Raw genomic sequence first — 18,741 nt, 5'->3', positions numbered from 1 at the left:
AAAAAAAATTAGTGACCTTAAGAAGTATAATACAGGCTATGAATATTTTAGTGATGAAATCCTACAGTGGCATACAAACCAAGTTTTTTAAAATATGTAGTTTATGATGATAGTTAGAAAAAAACTCAAACAATAGGCTTGGCCTATAAGCTATATATGTTTTAAATTATACTATGATTTATGTTATCTTACTTGTCTTAGATTTTTTTTTTTTTTTTGCATTCCTTATCTTTTTTTACACTTTTTCCAGTACAAAGGTTTTTAAAATGTGTTTCATAAAAAACAAAATGTGTTTCATAAAAAAAAAAAATTTCAAAACTAACTTTAACTACTATTTATTTTGGGATTACAATAAGAAACGTTTTAAATTTTTTCAAGAGTCAAAACCTTTTTTCAATTTTTGGAAAACTAAAAAAGTTTTTTACAGTTTTTTGAAAATTGAAAAAAGCACACTATACCTGTAAATGATCTCTCTAAGTTGAACATACACGATTGTTAAAATATAGAGTGCATTATACAAAAAATACTTTGAACAACTACTATCCAATACTAATTTATTCTGATTTGGTTTAATATTGAAAAATTATCAATATTTCTATACTTTTATAGTATTAAAATTTTTTTTTTAAATAAAACTGGAATACAAAATATATCACTTTTTTGGGGATTTTTGTGGACAGTTAAAATTACTAAAATAACAATAACTTTTTTGGATAATAACAATAAAATGGAAATAACATTAACTTTTATTAAAATATTTTTAAAAATTTGAATTATACAAAAATCTTATTTATACAAAAACTTAAAAACTACTATTATTATATTATTTTACCTACCAGTATTGAGTATGTCAATTACTGGTAGGTAAAATAATGTTTTTTGATAAACATTATTTTACCTACCAGTAATTGACATACTCAAACCTAAAGTTATTTGGAATTTAACATTACATTTAATTTATTACAGATTAGATATAGTAATATTAACAGATACTTCTAATATAATTAAACCTAGCATGTCTGGGTTAATTGCAAATTGCATCTTAAAATATCTGCAAAATATAAGACTTAACAATACTATTATAAGAGAATTTTTAGGTAAGTTAAAGTATGCAGAATTGTGCCTCAAAATAAATGATCTGCAACTATTAGTAAAATTAACCCTAGAATTTCTAGGATGATTACAAATAAATAATATTTGTAAATACACAATTTGATACTAGAATCAAACTATGAAGCTCAAGAATATTTATGAATACACAGTTTGATACTATTACTAGAATCAAACTATGTAGCTCAAGGTACAGTTCTGCAATTAGTAATTAACATTTCATTTAGAAATTCTAAACTAGAATTACAATAACAAATGAAATATTAATAGTATTAAACCATTAATTCCGTGTAAAAATTTTTACTTATATTTAAAAACTATTTAACAGTTTTATATTTTTAAGTCTTTCTATGAACTAATTGTATTTATAAACCAAGAAATGCTAGTATATACATAAAAATCGTTAAAAAAAAATTTTCAACTACTAAGAATAAAAAAACTAACATGCTGTTTAAGTACGTAGAGTAATCGATTAATTGAGGCCCTAAAAGTAGGTAGCCCCATAAGGCATAGGCAAAGAAAACAATAAAAAACATCACTGAAAAACCAGCAATATCTTTAGCACAACGAGAGAGAGTTGATTGTAACTGTGTCATTGTTTTGTTAAATGAGAGATACTTGAATAACTAAAAATAAAGAAAAATATTTTAGTATTAACAGTTTGTAAATTTAAAATTAAATAAAAAAATTCAATCTATTTAAAAACAGGTGTTCCTTCAAAAACTAAACTTCACAAAATGAAATGCCTTATGTGCAAATTAGTATAAGGAAACATATGACCTAGTGTTAATGTAAACTAGACAATATATAACTATGTATTAACAATAATAAAATATATAAATAATATAAAATCTTGTTAATTAAAATGAATGCTTTTCACTCATAAAAATGATTTCAATAAATGAAAAATGTGAGAAAAACATTTTCAAGTAAAAAACCATCTAAAAATGTATAATAAAGAAACTTAATAGAGAAATTTTAAATAGAAAAAAATCAAAAAACAAGACTATATAGCTTGCTGCTTATTTTGATAACTATCCCTAAGCAACCATTATAAAAAAAGCCAACACACCTGAAAATTGCTTAAAACAAAGTACAACACCAAATACACTAAATTAAATCAAATTAGCAAATCATGTGAGCAGCAACAGTCACAATTTAAAACATTTTTAACAAGAACTTTATTTTGAATGTTAAATCTTATTTTGCTTTGTAAAACCTTACAGTCTGACAAAGAAAGCGCAAGACTTTAGGGATAAAAGAAAAAATTAAAAGTAAAGTATAGCTATGGAGTGAAGTCATTCCTATGAATTAATCATATAAGAATGACTTTGGACAATTAGACAGTCAAATAAAATGCAAATAAAATACAAAGAAATTGTATTAACTGGGTTTATACATCAACAATATCCCGACAACAATTTTATCTGATGGCTAGACTTACCTTTAGCTTATAATGCCAAAGTATTATTGATATGCTAGGCAGTGAAAGTATAAACTGTATGTACTGAAAGTATAAACTGTATGTATTGATATGCTAGGCAGTGAAAGTATAAACTGTATGTACTGAAAGTATAAACTGTATGTATTGATATGCTAGGCAGTGAAAGTATAAACTGTATGTACAAGTATGTACTTGAGAAAAATAACCATGGTAGCTGTCTTGATAATAGGCCTAACTGTCCTGATGAATGGAAAGTAGCGAATGGCTAAAATGGTAAAATAATAATTGGAAGATCAATTATTGGCTTGAGAGGTATTACAGAAGTTTGAAACCTTCACAAAAGAGAGCTTGAATGCAGTTCAACAAAAATTAATGGAAAGAATTTGGCAATACAAAATGCACATTAGTCAAGAAAAACCAACCCAATTTGATTAATATATATATATATATATATATATATATATATATATATATATATATATATATATATATACTAGCTGAATTACCCGGCACTTCGCACAGGTTTCTCAGGGTTAGGGTTAGGAGGGGCTGCTGGTGGCCCGAACCTGGCCAAAACCACCGCTTAGGCCTACTAAGTGCCTGTGCCAAGTTTGGTATTGATTGGTCCAGAGGTTTTTAGGCCTATAGCTAACATCAAACATTGCCTTTTATATATAGAGAGATTTCTATATATATTTATATATATATTTCTTTTATATATATATACATATATATATATATATATATATATATACATATATATATATATATATATATACATATATATATATATATATATACATATATATATATATATACATATATATATATATATATATATATATATATATATATATATATATATATATTTAACATCAAACAATGCCTTTTATATAGAGAGAGATTTCTATATATATTTATATATATATATTTCTTTTATATATATATACATATATATATATATATATATATATATATACATATATATATATATATATATATATATATATATATATATATATATATATATATATATATATATAACATCAAACAATGCCTTTTATATAGAGAGAGATTTCTATATATATTTATATATATATATATTTCTTTTATATATATATATATATATACATATATATATATATATATATATATATATACATATATATATATATATATATATATATATATATATATATATATATATAGATATATATACATGTATATATATATATATATATATAGATATATATACATGTATATATATATATATATATATATACATATATATATATATATATATATATATATATATATATATATATATATATATATATATATATATATATATATATATATATATATAAACTCAAAAGGTATCTTCTCCACAGGGCACAATTAGGTTGAGCAGAGAAAGTGGTAAAGCTTTAACTATTACTCCAGGTCCCTCCAGAGCTCAGTACGTATCAAAAACTTCTCTAGCTACTTTGGACATGGTTCACGTTCAAATCAATACTGGTCTTTCAAATAAAAAGATGCAAGAACTGGCTGTAACAACAAACAAGACCACAAATTCAAAAATTGTTGAAACAAAATGTGAAGTCTAACAACTATAGAATCCCATATCCACTAGTCACATGATATTGTTACTAAATTAATTATTTGATGTAACTTTAAATCTTTAAAAAGCATAAAAACCACAAAAAGCTGCTATATTTTGGCCGTTTTTTCAATGGCGAGATTCCTACTTTAAGAGCTATATCTTTGCACAGATAAAAGATATCTTGCTCCTTTTTTTTTGCCTGAAAGATACATACCAAGGCTTCATTCTATTAATTTGAAACTTCCATAGTCGATAATAAGGTTAAAATAAAAACGTAAAGCATCCGTTGTCTCTTTTTAAAAAGGCTTTTAATGCCATACCCTATACTTTAGGTTCCTGTACACAAACCGCAAGTGTTAAAGAGCTATTCTTTTGTCAGGTTGTAGCCAACACATACATGTAAAGAGTTTTTGATATTTTTTAAAAACTCCATAACCCAAAAGTGAAAAAAATAAATAAATAGATTTACAACGAGGCTCAAAGTGCGATCAATAGCGCAAAGTGCTATAAAACTTTAAATGTATTTTTCTCCTTTGGCTATAGAGATTAGATTTTAATTTTTACATCTGGTGATACCTAAGACCTTGTAGATTAATGCTCCATCGGTCGTTTTTTTGGTCCTCAAAATTGAGGTTGGGACCGTTTTTGGATAGGTGTGTACAGTTGCACAAAAATATGTTACAGTTAGCTACAGTTGCACAAAAAAACAATTGTCTAATGAGTGGAAAATTTTTATCATAAAACATGGTATATAAATGTATTGTTTCCTCAGAGTATGAATGATAAAAATGTTTGCCAGTCATAAGCCATTAAAAATAAAAAGTATTCATAAAACACCATCAGTTAAAATACATATGGGAATTAAAAGATAAAAGTATTGCTGATTTTATAATGAATTGGTCCATCCTTAAAACAGCACCTGCATATAATAATATTCCCAAAAAGTATATATTATGCTTACACAAAAAATTTGAAACAATTAAATATGCAAAACAAGAATGTTTATTAAACAAAAAATTGGAATTGAAAAAAAAACAATTATATTAAATCCCCCCTTTAAAAAAAAAAAAAAGAAGCAGAAGTAAACAATTCTGAAGAAATCTTTTTATAATAGTGTCAGCATATTCTACAAATGTGTGAAAATTTACAGTAGTTAAGACATTTTCGACTTTCTGTAATCTAATTTTTGGTATTATAGTAATATAGTTGAAGTTTTGTTAATTTAATCATTCATTTCTCATGAGTCTTTATTGATGAAAGACAGTGTAAAAAATTTTTGATAAGTGATTTTCTACTAAATTACAGTGCTGACAAAAAGTCTTGCAACAAGGCACAATTTTACACAAATCAATGTTTCCACGCCAGTAGGCTCAGTGTTATTATCTTATATTTTTATCTTTAGGTATAAATATATTTATAAAGACAATTATGTAGCTTAAACAGTTAATTCAGTGATAATCATGGCTAAGATTCGGCAGCTTAGTAAAAAAGAAAAAGCATGCATTCAACGTCTTGCTAAAAGTGGTATGTCTCATGCAAACATTGCAACAATTTACATGGTTGAATGCACTACAATTTGGCGTGTTGTAAAACAGGTTATCCCCCTGTCTCCTAAAAAGAGGTCTGGACGTCCTAGAGTCACTTCACAGCATACTGACCTCAGGATGGTAACAATGGTCAAGATGAATCCTTCAATAACCTCTGGTGACCTACAGAACAGCATACCAACACTTTCTAATGTCTCAAAGTGCACAATCCGTCACAGACTTTCTGCGGAATTAAATTTACCTGCACAAAGGCCATTTAAGAAGCCATTAGTAACTGAAAAGATGAGAAAAAAGCACATTGAGTTCTGCAAGAAGCTTCAAGATTGGACAGAAGAGCAGTGGACACAGGTGATGTTCAGTGACAAGTCCATGTTTCGTCAGTTCTCTGATGTTAAGCTTTTTGTTCGTCGACCTACTAGTTCTAATCCTACCAATCCTAAATACACATGCAAAACTGTGAAGCATTCACCTTCTGTAATGGTGTGGGGTTGTTTTTCTGCTCATGGCCTCGGAGATTTATACTTTTTGCCCAAAGGAGAAACTATGAATGCAAAAAAGTACCTTAACGTTTTGGATGAATCTCTAATCAATTTCATGATTATTCATCAGTGCACAATTTTTCAACATGATTCAGCACCATGCCACACTGCGAAGTCTGTGAAGCAGTGGCTTGGATCAAAAAACATACAGTTGCTTGATTGGCCTGGAAATTCTCCAGATCTCAACCCAATTGAAAATCTTTGGATATTAATCAAGAAGCGTGTATCTGCTAAGAACTGCAGTTCATTAGATGGTTTAAAAAATGCTATTTGCCATGTATGGTGTACAGAAATTACATCAGGACTATGTGAAAATCTTGCCAAATCCATGCCCAAACGAATTAGTGCTGTGTTAAAAAACAAAGGATATCCTACCTAATATTAATAGTACATCTGTTTAAAATGATTATACAATGTAATAAAAATAATTGAACTTGTTTTTGGTGAAAATATAATATTTTTGGAAGTATTATTGTTTTTGGAAGTAATTATGAAAAGTAATTATGATGTTGCAAGACTTTTTGCATTTGTGTACTCATTGCAAACATTGATTTGTGTAAAATTGTGCCTTGTTGCAAGACTTTTCGCCAGCACTGTATATATGATTTTATACTTATTTATAACAATATTTAAATGACTTTTTTTGTTTTATTTGTTTTTTTAAATTAAAATTGAAGTAACAAAAAATTAAAAACCTAGAACTATTTTCATGCGTTCGCCATAATGATTTAATTCTATTTCAATGTTAAGAGTTTTAACAGCATAAAGTTTCATTTAAATCTGAATATGTTCAAACATTTTCAGATAAAAGTTTAAAATAAAATTTATACAATATATAAATAAAACATTAACAACTGCTAAAAAAGTTTCAAAGTTTCTTTGACAACACGTTTATTAAAAGTTAAGTAATTAATTTAAATGGTAATTTTATTTTATTTTCTTTTTTAATAACAACTTAATAAATATCTTTAAAAATAGGATAATAAGAAACTTTAATAAATAACTTTGTTTAGTAGTTAACATTTTTTTATAAAAAAAAACTAAGCACACAGTTTAGTACTAGGGAGTTTCTTATTTTAATGGTTCTATTTTACTAATCTAGTATTAAAAGTTTCTTAAGAGTTTCTTAAGTTATAAATAGGGTTTCTAGAACCAGCTTCTTATTAATATTAACTTAAAAATTATTGAATAGTTACCAGTTATAAATTTTTTTTAATGATGGGAAAAATGGCTACTTAATATCCTTATTTTCTATTGATATTTTTAGCATTGTCAATTTGGACATATGCAACAAAAAAGAAAAATCCAATCACACAAGAGTTGAAAGGACAGTGTCAGTTTTGTAACAAAATAATAAAATGTTCAGGAGATTCTTTAACTACCTTAAAAAATCACTTAAAAGTTACAGAATTTGTTTAGATAAGGCAACAGAATCAATCATATTAACAGATGAGAGAGCAAGTGAGAAGAGACAAAAAACTGTTAGCAACGTGTTTGCGCAAAAGAATTTTCAAAATATTGCCTCTGATTTGGTTATGGATGGCATTTCAATTTGATACATAACCACATTCACCAGTCAATAGCTCAAGATGGATTTCTGCACAAAGATTTTGATGAAAAACAAGAACAACAACAACATAAAATTAAGTGACAATAAAGTAAAGTTTAGCATGACTGTTGATGAGGTTACTATTTTAAGAGAACAAAGATACTTTGTAGGTAAAACTCATGACAAAACTGACAATATCACATATAAAACAAAATAATTAAGAACTTATCAAAAATAAAAAAATTCAAGTTGCAAACTTTATTACAACACAAGATTGATTTAATTAAAAAATTCATGTTAAAAACATGACAATAACAAACCTTAATCCAAATAAGAAATATGTAAACTGCTACAAGGTCATTAAATTTTGTCTGCATGTTAGCCAATATCTCAAAATTTGCGTACTGATCTCGTTCCTCCAACGTGATACGTAACTTATTAGCAACTGATAGCGTGCGAACACCATTAAAAATCACACAAATAAAACCCAGTAACACTATAATAACATCCATGACATTCCATACATCTGAGAAATATGAAGTACCATGTTTTTTTATTTCAATTGCTTCTTCAATAGAGTAATAAATGAGAAGAAGGATAAATATTGCTTCACACGCCATTACAAAATAATCCATAGAGGTCACATAGCGCAACAGCTTTAATGTTTGAAAATAAAATATTGGGAAGCAACCACCAGTAGCTGGAAACTCAAGTAGCAAGCTAAATTTTATAAAACAACTTTATTTATTTTCTACTTAAATAAGTACTATTAACTTTAGAAATAACATAAAAATCTTAAATTTTTTTTTTGTATTAATTTTGTGTTAACCATTGATGCTATGTATTTATAAATATTGTACTCTATAGATTGACACAGCTTCTAGTATTTGTTTCAGCTTTTTTCAACAGTGATTGACAAAAATGTATTAAGTAACTGACCAATCTTAATTTTACCTCAGACAAGTTTATTATAATAAACTTTTTTTTATTCAGGGTTGATTAAATGTGATTAATAAAATTTTTCAAATTTTTACAAGGTAAAAAACTATTAGAATTTACCAGAGAATTTTATCATTATCATGTTCTTTACAATAATGGGCATGATCGTCTTCATATATAAATCAACTTTTCCTTAACTTAAACTCACAATTTGATTTCCTGTCATTTAAACAAACTTTTGTTTCATTACTTTTATACATTATATTTTCATTTATTTGATTATTTTGTTAACCTTTACTTGCAAATAAAAAATAACAAAAAATAAAACCTAGTGAAGGGGAGATTTAAGTTTACATGGTTTTTTAATGATTTTGAAATCAAATTAAAAAATAATTTATTTGTAACATTACTTATTATCACTTATTTAGTGGAGTCAAATAAAAAAGAAAAGAAATGTGAACAATATATATATATATATATATATATATATATATATATATATATATATATATATATATATATATATATATATATATATATATATATATACATATATATATATATATATATATATATTTTTATATATATATATATATATAAATATATATATATAAATATGTGTATATATATATAGAACCCTTAGATGTTGTCCGAAAGTTTTTTCCATATTTTGTTGACAAAAAGTAAAAATTAAAATGCAAGACTGGAATTTTTTTTTTTAATAATGATAGACTGCCTGCCCCAACCAAACCCTCAGTCGATGTAGCAGCACTCCCTTGCGGGTCAGGCTATTTGTCAGTCGATGTAGCAGCACTCCCTTGCGAGTCAGGCTATTTGTCAGTCGATGTAGCAGCACTCCCTTGCGAGTCAGGCTAATTGTCAGTCGATGTAGCAGCACTCCCTTGCGAGTCAGGCTATAAGATAGTCGATGTAGCAACACTCCGCGCATGATTTACAGTAAAAAAAATAAAAATAAAAACATTTTATTAAAAAAAATAAAAATAAAAACATTTTATTAAAAAAAATAAAAATAAAAATATTGTTTATATTGTTAAAAACATTCAGAATGTTTTAAAAACATTCAGAATGTTTTTAAAAACATTCTGGTCAATTAAATTTGCGTTTTTGTGGTTTTTTTATATAACAATTAATTTGTAATTAAATTAATGGTTTTGACTTTCGTCCAACACGAAAATGTTGGACGAAAGTCAAAAGTAATTAAAAGTGACGTATGTGTTGGCGTAAGAATCACTTTTTTCCTTCCGCTCTTCCCAAAGCCAACAAACTATAGATCTATATATATATGTATATATATATATATATTTAATATATTATTTAATATATACTTATTTATATATATATATATATATATATATATATATATATATATATACATACATATATATATTTATATATATATAAATATATATATATATGTATATATATATATATATATATATATATATATATATATATATATATATATATATATATATATATATATATATATATATATATATATATATATATTTAATATATTATTTAATATATACTAATTTATATATATATATATATATATATATATATATATATATATATATATATATATATATATATATATATATATATATACCCAATAAACATATGAAGGTCTAATAAATGTTAAAAAAACATTTAGACAAAATTTTTAGTTTTAGTAGATTATCCATTCAGAATGAAATGATTTAATGTTTAATGGTTAATTTAATGGTTAACAATGGTTAATGTTTTGTAATTCAAAAAACATTTTTTAATTACAAAATAGATGGGTTTAAATGTTTACATTATTTTGCGCATGCATAATTTGTCGGCAGCATTGTAGCAAACAAATATCATATTTAACACACAGAAAAGATATTTAATTTGCAATGAAATAAGAAATATGCCTGATAACTGCTATGCTATAGGTTGCAAAAATGTAAGAAAAAAAGATAATGAAACCAAAAGAAGTTTTTACAAATTACAAGATAAAAAACAAGTTGAGAAAAGGAAGTTATGGTTACAAACAATTCGAAGAAAAAACTGGTCTGAAAAATTTATATATTGTACAAGACTTTGATCATTTTATTTCTGTTAAAATAATTATAATTTTTCTAATTTGTTTTCCTTTTTTCTTTAAAACTTGAATAAACATTTTGAAAAGTATGTGTATGCATCAAATCAAAATTTTTTTTTATTAATTTGTCCTTCTAACTTCAGATTTGGTTGATTATAGGAAAAAAGTCTGACAATCCTTTTAACTCTGTACCAAACATTTTTAATTATAAATATGTTTCTAAAAAAACATTTTAATTCAGAAGTAAGATTGTTATAAATGTGCTTGGAAAAGAAAATTATTATTTACTTTTTTTGTTGCACTACTTGGATTTTAAAACTGTTTTTTAATATGTATCTAAAGTATCATTTATTTTCAGGTACACAGAATGATTGTAATCAATATAATAACTTACAATAAGAACTTATAGAAAAAAATTTAGAATTATATCTGTTGGGAAAGAAAAATTATAAAATTTAAGTCACAACAATTTTCATATAAACAAGTTTCAATAAACAATGCAAAAGTTCTATTTTACACTTGTATTAGAGCAGAAAACTTTACCTGACTTTAAAAGTATTAAAAATCATATTAAATGCTTTACAAAAAATGTTTCCTTAGAAGACCATTCATTGCTAGTTTTAATGCGATTACATAGAGGGTTATTATTAAAAGACCTTGCTTTCAGGTTTTTAATTAACTATGGTTTGGTGTCAAAACTATTTCGATGTTGGATTGTTGTTATTGCATCTAGAGTAAAATTTTTAATAAATCCGCATGACCAAATTACGATGAGAAAAGTTCTTATTCATTATTTTCATAATTTCCAAAGTTGTATTTCTAATGGTTACTGTTTTGAATTTTTTGATATTTTTTTATTTATTCTAATTCACAACAAGGCTGCAAGCTATAAAGTTGGGAGTAACTGAAAAAAAAGTATAGAGTTATAGAGCAAGGAAACGGTTGATAGAAGACTTGAAAAGTTGAGGGTTGTATGAATCAGGATAACATGATAATGGGAGAGAGCTTTAAAGTGTTGAGGTGCGGGGAAAAAAACTAGACTAATAAAAGTTTTTGGAGCATGCAGGGACAGATACAATAAAAGAATCAGACTTTGATGAATAACGAGTCAATCAAAAATAAGTTTTAGTAAATGAAACTAGAGATAATAGCTCTTTAAGCATGGTAGGTGATTGAATCATGATAGAATTTGTAGAAAAGAGAAAGAGATGCAACTTTTGTCAGACATTTTGTCAAGACAGAAGTATAAAGTTGAGTCATCAGCAAAAAGAGCTATTTTAGATGTAAGGTAGTGGTGTCGTGGTAGAGCGCTCGCTTTATAAACGAGAGGTTCCGAGTTCGATCCCCACCATGTCCCTGGTAGTACCGCGCTCAACTTGTTTCTCCGCGCAGCGGCCTTGTTTGTCAAGGTTAGTGTTTCGGAGTTATAGAGTTGAGAGAGGGTTATAACCACAATTAAGTAGCCTCCTTATCTGTAGTGGCCTTCTCGGCCTTGGAGAGGTGAAATAACAAAACAAAAACAAAAAAATAAGGTTGTCGGAAAGGTCATTAATGTAGATAACAAACAAAACAGGACCAAAGATAAAACATTGAAGTACCCAGAAGTTACAGGAAATAAAGAAGAGTGTTGGCCTTCAAGGATGACTATAATAAAGCTGTTAGAAAGAAACGATTTGATAACTTCAAAAACTTTCCCAGATACACCTTATGAAACAAGCTTATGGAGAAGACCAGCATGTCAAACTTTGTCGATTGCCTTAGATATGTCAAGAGCAATAGTTCTAGCCTCTCTACCTCCATCTTATGCACAATAAAATCTTTGAGTCACAGCAGTTAGCAAGTCAGCCGTAGAGTGAGAGGATCGAAAACCGTATTGATTGTCAGACATTAACTTATTTGACTCAAGATGGAATGTGAGAAATTTGTTTATTAAAGACCTCTCTAATAATAGAAAGAAGACTGATCAGACGATAATTGGAGAAGTCAGAATGTTCACTGGAGTTTTTGAAAAATGAAACAACAGATGCCATTTTTCAGCAGGGAGTTTAGACAGAATTGAAGGGAGCTCTGGAGAACAACTTTGTGAGACTATGACAGGAATGTTGTCTGGACCACAAGCTGTAGAAGAATTTAATTGAGATATGAATTTAGCAATGTACGCTGAAGTGATTTGAATGTCTAATAACGGATTAACATGTTATATTGAAATGGAAGAAAGAGAATGCTCATAAGATTCGAGAGTCGAATTAGAAGAAAAATTATTGGCAAAAAGTTCTGCTTTATCCTTGGGAGAGGTAATAAGTTCAGTCCCATGAATGAAAGATGTAATGTTAGGCCTACCCTTGTTAACAATGCTGTTGAAGATTTTCCAAAAGTATCTGAAGCCTAACTTCAATAAATAATGGAGCTTAGCATCTGACAGCACTTTTGTACATCAATTTCTTGCAATAATAAATAGCTGTTTGTTCTCAAGAGAGTTGTTCTTTTGAAAAAGATGAAAAAAAATGATTACAATTAGATATAGCAGCTGCACAAGAGAGTGAAAATCATGGAGTAGAATGAGGCTTAACTTGGATCCAATGAAAAGGAATGAAAGCTTCAATTCCTGTCTGAATCCAGGAGGTTACATAGGCCCATTTTTCAGCTGGAAGAAAAAAGACATCAGCCCAAGGACTATCATGAAGTAAATCACGAAAAGAATCCTAGTCAGCTTTAGGGTAGTAGTAAGAAGTGCGATGATAGGGTGAGTCCGAAAATGAAGTATGAATGATTTAAAGAGATCATTGCATTGTCAGAACTACCTAAAGGAGAAAAATGAGAAACTGAACTCAAGCTAGGATCAGAAACCAGACTTAAATCAAGGAGTGAAGGTAAATGATTAGGGTTGTCAAGAAAATGAGTCACAAAGTTAACTATTTGAGTAAGAGATAGAGAAATGCAGAAGTTATAGGCTTTAGTGCCAGCAGGATGGCGTTAGAGCTAAGCCATTCAGTGTAATTAGCATTAAATTCACTAATAATAACAATATTGGCAGAGGGGTAAGGAGAGAGCACATGGTCAATTTGATCAGAAATTATATCTAAAAGAGTGCAGTCTTGGGAAGAAGAAGAACGATAAATAACAAAGAGAAAGGTGATAGAGTGAAAAGGTGCTAAGCGGAAGCAAAGAAAAGAATGGTCAAAGGATTCGAACCTGATTTCACAACAAATAGGTTAATTGATGCGTATGTATACCACTAAGCCAAGCATGTGACTATTGGAGTCTTTGAGAATCAAAGGATAATATCCATCAACACTGAGATCAGAAGAAGGAATAGCAGAATTTAAATTAGTCTCACAAAGAGCAAGCAAGTCTGATGAATGTTGAAATATGTAAGATTCAACTGATGGATGGTTGCTTTGCAGACCACGAATATTAGAAAAAGATGTATTAAAACACTTTGGTTTGGTTTCACAGGTGGTGGGGATGGTTTTTTATGTTTAGTATTTTAGGTTACTTTTGGCACGATTTAAGTATAAAAAGAACTTGACTCATTCATAGATAGAGCATGGCCTCATAAGCAATAAGCTATGCAATTTTCTCAGTCCTATTAATTAACCCTAAAATGTAACATAGGGCTTCTTATGTGGCTTCGACAATGTGCACCAAAAGCATTAACAGGGACACCATCCATGCGCAACATAGCACTGTTAATACTGTGATATTTTGCAGCTGTTGATGGAATCAGCCTCTCTGAGAACTACCACAGAGTTCGGGAAACCTTACTATCAGGCAGCCTCAGAACCATTAAACTGAGTTTTAGAGCTGTACAATCATTAGGAGATAACAGGAAGAGTTGCATAGCCACTATCAAGGAGGTGCAAGCAAAAACCTATGAGAAGAGTCAAGAAGATCCAGAATTTATCATCCTAGGCAGGAAACAATGTAACACAGGTTTACACCTATGACAGCCTGATAGATAAAGAAGAAGTTCAAGGCTTGTTAACAGAGTTATTCTTCTTACTTCTAAAGTCTTTGCCTAAGAGACCTGTAATAAGACAGAAGGTGGACGCATGTAACATCTGCCTAAGATGAGTATTTTTATTGAGACACTTTTTCTAGCCTTTACTCAACCAAGAGCCCCAAGGCAAGGGAATAATAAATATTTATACAGATAATAATAAATATTTACACAAAGATGCCTAGGACTAAACTCTAAGGCTCAGTCATGGTCAGCATGCAAGAATAGTAATGCCATTAATTATCTAATAAGCATCACCATAACAGGTTCTGTAAGTTTCTGTTCTGATGGTTGGGGTAATCGTGTTTCAGATAAGCAGATTACCATACAGTCAGGTTTTCTCAAGATGTTAGCAACTGGTGATCTTATTCTAGCAGATCGAGGTTTTCAAATTAAAAATAAGTTGCAACAAAAGGTGAAATATTAAAAGTGTCAGCATTCACTGAAGGAAGAAGTCAGCTCCCTGCTGAAGAAGTGGACAATTTTAGACAGCTTGCCAATGTAATGGATTCATGTTGGGCAAGTTATTGGGTGATTGAGAAAGTTTGATATTTTAAATGTTAAATATCTATAAGTCAAATTTACTTAATGGATAACATTGTTTTTACTGTTTGCAGACTTGTAAATATGAGTAATAGTGTTGTTGTTTAACTGAAGAACTCCTAAAATCTTTTTGTTTTAGTTTTTTGTTTTGTATCCTTGCAAGTTGGGCAAACCCACGATTTCTAGTTTAGTTTTAGTTAAGCACATTCTTGTATTTTGAACAAGCAGCCAGATGACTACAGGGTGCTTTAAGTCCAGCTATACAGGAGCAATTACCGGTGAAAATCCAGCATTTTTTATGTAGTCAGCAGTGTACCCTCTGGTTTTTCCCCAGTCACCCTGCGGGCAACTAAAACAGTTTTTATTTCTCATTTGAGTTGTCTGCTATGATAATCAGTAGTCCGGTGTAAAAGCTTTTTTTTTGCATTTTTTCTCAGGTGAAACTAATGAAGAAAAAAAATTTAAATGTTTGAAAAACTAATAAAGAAAAAAAAATTAAGTGTTTGGCTACTACTAATAAGAAACAGTTTATTCAAAATTAAATTAATTAATTTATTAATTGAATTAAAGATGTGCGGTCATAGTCGAGATCTGTTTCGTATTGTTTGTTTTTGCAAATCTTAACAAAGGTTTCATTACATGAAGCAAAAATAATGAAATCAAAAACTGCAAAAAAATGTTTTATGTATAGAAAAATATTCTATTGTTCTCTCTCAATCTTAAATCAAATTTAATTTAGTTGAATGTTAAAAAAATTATGTCTTTAATGTTTTGAACATTTTTCATTATACAGGGTGACCAGAAAGTTCTGACACATTGTAAAATTGCCATAAAAACGACTAAATTAAAAAAAGGTGAATAAGATTAAAAATAAACTTTTTTCTCACAACTAACAATCACATTACAACATTAGATTTTAAAATAACCGCCTTTAGCTTTGATACAGGCCCTAAGTCTCTTGGGGAAATCATTGACTGTGGCGCGCAGGTATTCTGGAGAAAGATTATTCCATTCCTTCTGAAGTGCTCGGCGAAAGAGTCCAAATTCCTATGAGGGATAGAACATGCATTGGTCTTCCAAACTGACCACACGGAATAATCCAACAGGTTGAGATCTGGCGAGTAAGGAGGCCATTCTTGGGCGCTGATAAAATCTGGAAAATTGTTTTTGCACCACCCGTGAACAATTTTTGCCTTGTGGGCAGGAGCTGAATCCTGTTGAAATGTCCAGGGCTTTGAAAGTGTGATTGGGACCATGGAAGTACTTCTTTTATAAAAACATCATTTGAATAGTTTTGACTGTTAATTTTAACTCCAGAATCCACAAAAACTAATGGAGTTTTGCCACCGAAGTTATCCCTCCAAAAACCATAACGTATTGCAGATGTCCTGAACGAGAAGCAATTCTACCCTTCATGTTTGCATCACTGATACTTCTGGACAATATCCGATCATTTTGATGGTTTAAGAAATCTTCAACATTGAATGAACATTCATCAGTGAAAACAATTCCTGAGTGGCGCGCTGAAGAAAAACCTTTGAGCAAAAGCTTGCATCTTTCCATTGTTACTTTCTTCATATTGTCTGTGAGAAGATAAGCTTTTTGGACCTTGTATGGGATAAGTTTTAGGAGGTCGATGAGAAGGAGGTCCATAAGAAAAATGGCAAATCATTTGCCATTTTTCTTATCAACCTCCTTGGATTTCGATGAATTCTATGACGCACTTTTTTGATAATAATTTTGCTACTTGATGTTGGTGGTCTTCCACTTCTAGGCTCATCTTGGGTGCTGCCTGTCTCCTTTAAACGTTTCAAATTGTTATAGACAATTCTTCAAAGAATTTTAAGTCTTTTTGCTATCTCTGCTCCAGTGCATCCACTAAAGAACAAATGCTCTATAGAAACTTGAAGGTCTTTTGTAACTTTCATACTAAAAATAAAATAGATTTAAATAAAAAAAATGCCTGAATACGATTAAGAATTGACATAGAAATGAAATGGAAACAAAAATATTGAAAAATAATATATTTTCTTAAGTCTAATAAACTAATAAAAATGAGTGCCAGAACTTTCTGGTCACCCTGTACTAAGACTTTTTATTTTTGGAAAAAAGAAATTTCAGGCGTATTACTAATTGTGTTCCAATAATGATTTTTCACGTGCATTTTAATAATGTTTTTTATTATGTTAAGTTTGCTTGACAAAGTTAAAAAAAAATTATTTTACTAACTCAGTGTAGTTAAGGCATTTTTAAAATATTATAGCATCTGTATGATATTTTGTTGACTATGACATATTTCCATCAAATGATCATGTCTGTGAATTATGAAAAGATGAGAAAAATTGAAATAATAAATTTTGCGGTATCATAAATTATAAATGTTTGTAACAAAAAAATTCACACTGAAGATTTTTTTATAAAAAAAATCTTCTTAAAATCACAATCGCTTGTCCAAATTTGAATAAGATTTTAAATAAATACATTTTTTAGGTGAAATAAACATCATGGTTTGATAATATCATTTGTTCTGATTGTTAATTGGCAATTTTTCTTAATCATAAGCTCTTTCTTGGTCAGAATTCTAGTATTTTTTGTGAAAATTGGTAGAAATATTGTATTTTGACAACTATATATATTTAATATACATCAGAACCGATTAGAACTATGATCTATAGTGGGTTAAGGCACCGTTATATAACACACTGTTATATAAATTTAACAAACTTATACTAATGCACCGTAACACACTGTTATATAAATTTAACAAACTTATACTAACGCACCGTAACATACATTATTAAATGAAATGTATACAACTTTAAATGCTTTTTAAAGTTTTCTTTAAAATCATCGCAACGAATAAAATCTTCATATATCAAAACATGATTTTATTAATAAACACACTTTTATAAGTAAAACACAGTTGTCCTGCCGGGCTACTGACAGGCATTTTTTATAAATTTTCAGTCAGACATGGAGAAAACGAGTCATTCCGTGCCACCGAACAACCATGAGGAAACACCCCGGTTAGTGCAACCCAAATGTTGCAATAATTGTGTTTTTATCCTTGTTGCTGAGTTAGCAGAGCCTATAAATTTTAATTTCATTAAACAAAAATGATACAAACAAAGTCAAATTTTTGTAAGCTTATAAAATATTGAACAAAACATTTTTTTTTTTTGTTTATCAATAACCTTATTTTTTAAATAACAGTAGTCAGTGCTCTTGATTTCACAATAAAAAAATCATGAACATACCCAGAAATAAAGAAGTTGTTGAAGTTGTATGCTTCTTGTTGTTCTAAAAACTTTTATGCTCTTATATTCTTTCTGGTGAACTGGTGACTAGTTGTATTTGCCACTAGTTGTATAT

At 28.5% G+C, this 18,741-nt stretch overlaps 1 protein-coding gene across 4 annotated transcripts in view; it reads right to left on the bottom strand.

Moving 5' to 3' along the window:
- LOC100198472 (polycystin-2) overlaps window positions 1–18,741 on the bottom strand; it is a 93,581-nt gene that overhangs the window by 13,028 nt on the left and 61,812 nt on the right. For all 4 annotated transcript variants that reach the window (XM_065813935.1, XM_065813936.1, XM_065813937.1 and 1 more), the window contains exons 10-11: window positions 8,113–8,512; window positions 1,555–1,736 (exon numbers count right to left, since the gene is read on the bottom strand). In XM_065813935.1, coding sequence (XP_065670007.1) covers window positions 1,555–1,736; window positions 8,113–8,512 — 582 coding nt within the window. The remainder of the gene's footprint in view (window positions 1–1,554; window positions 1,737–8,112; window positions 8,513–18,741) is intronic.

The sequence above is a fragment of the Hydra vulgaris genome, chromosome 12, assembly GCF_038396675.1.
Source record: "Hydra vulgaris chromosome 12, alternate assembly HydraT2T_AEP".
Lineage (NCBI taxonomy): Eukaryota > Metazoa > Cnidaria > Hydrozoa > Anthoathecata > Hydridae > Hydra > Hydra vulgaris.
The sequence above is the reverse complement of the archived record's forward strand: the minus strand, read 5'-3'. Positions and strand labels throughout refer to the sequence as shown.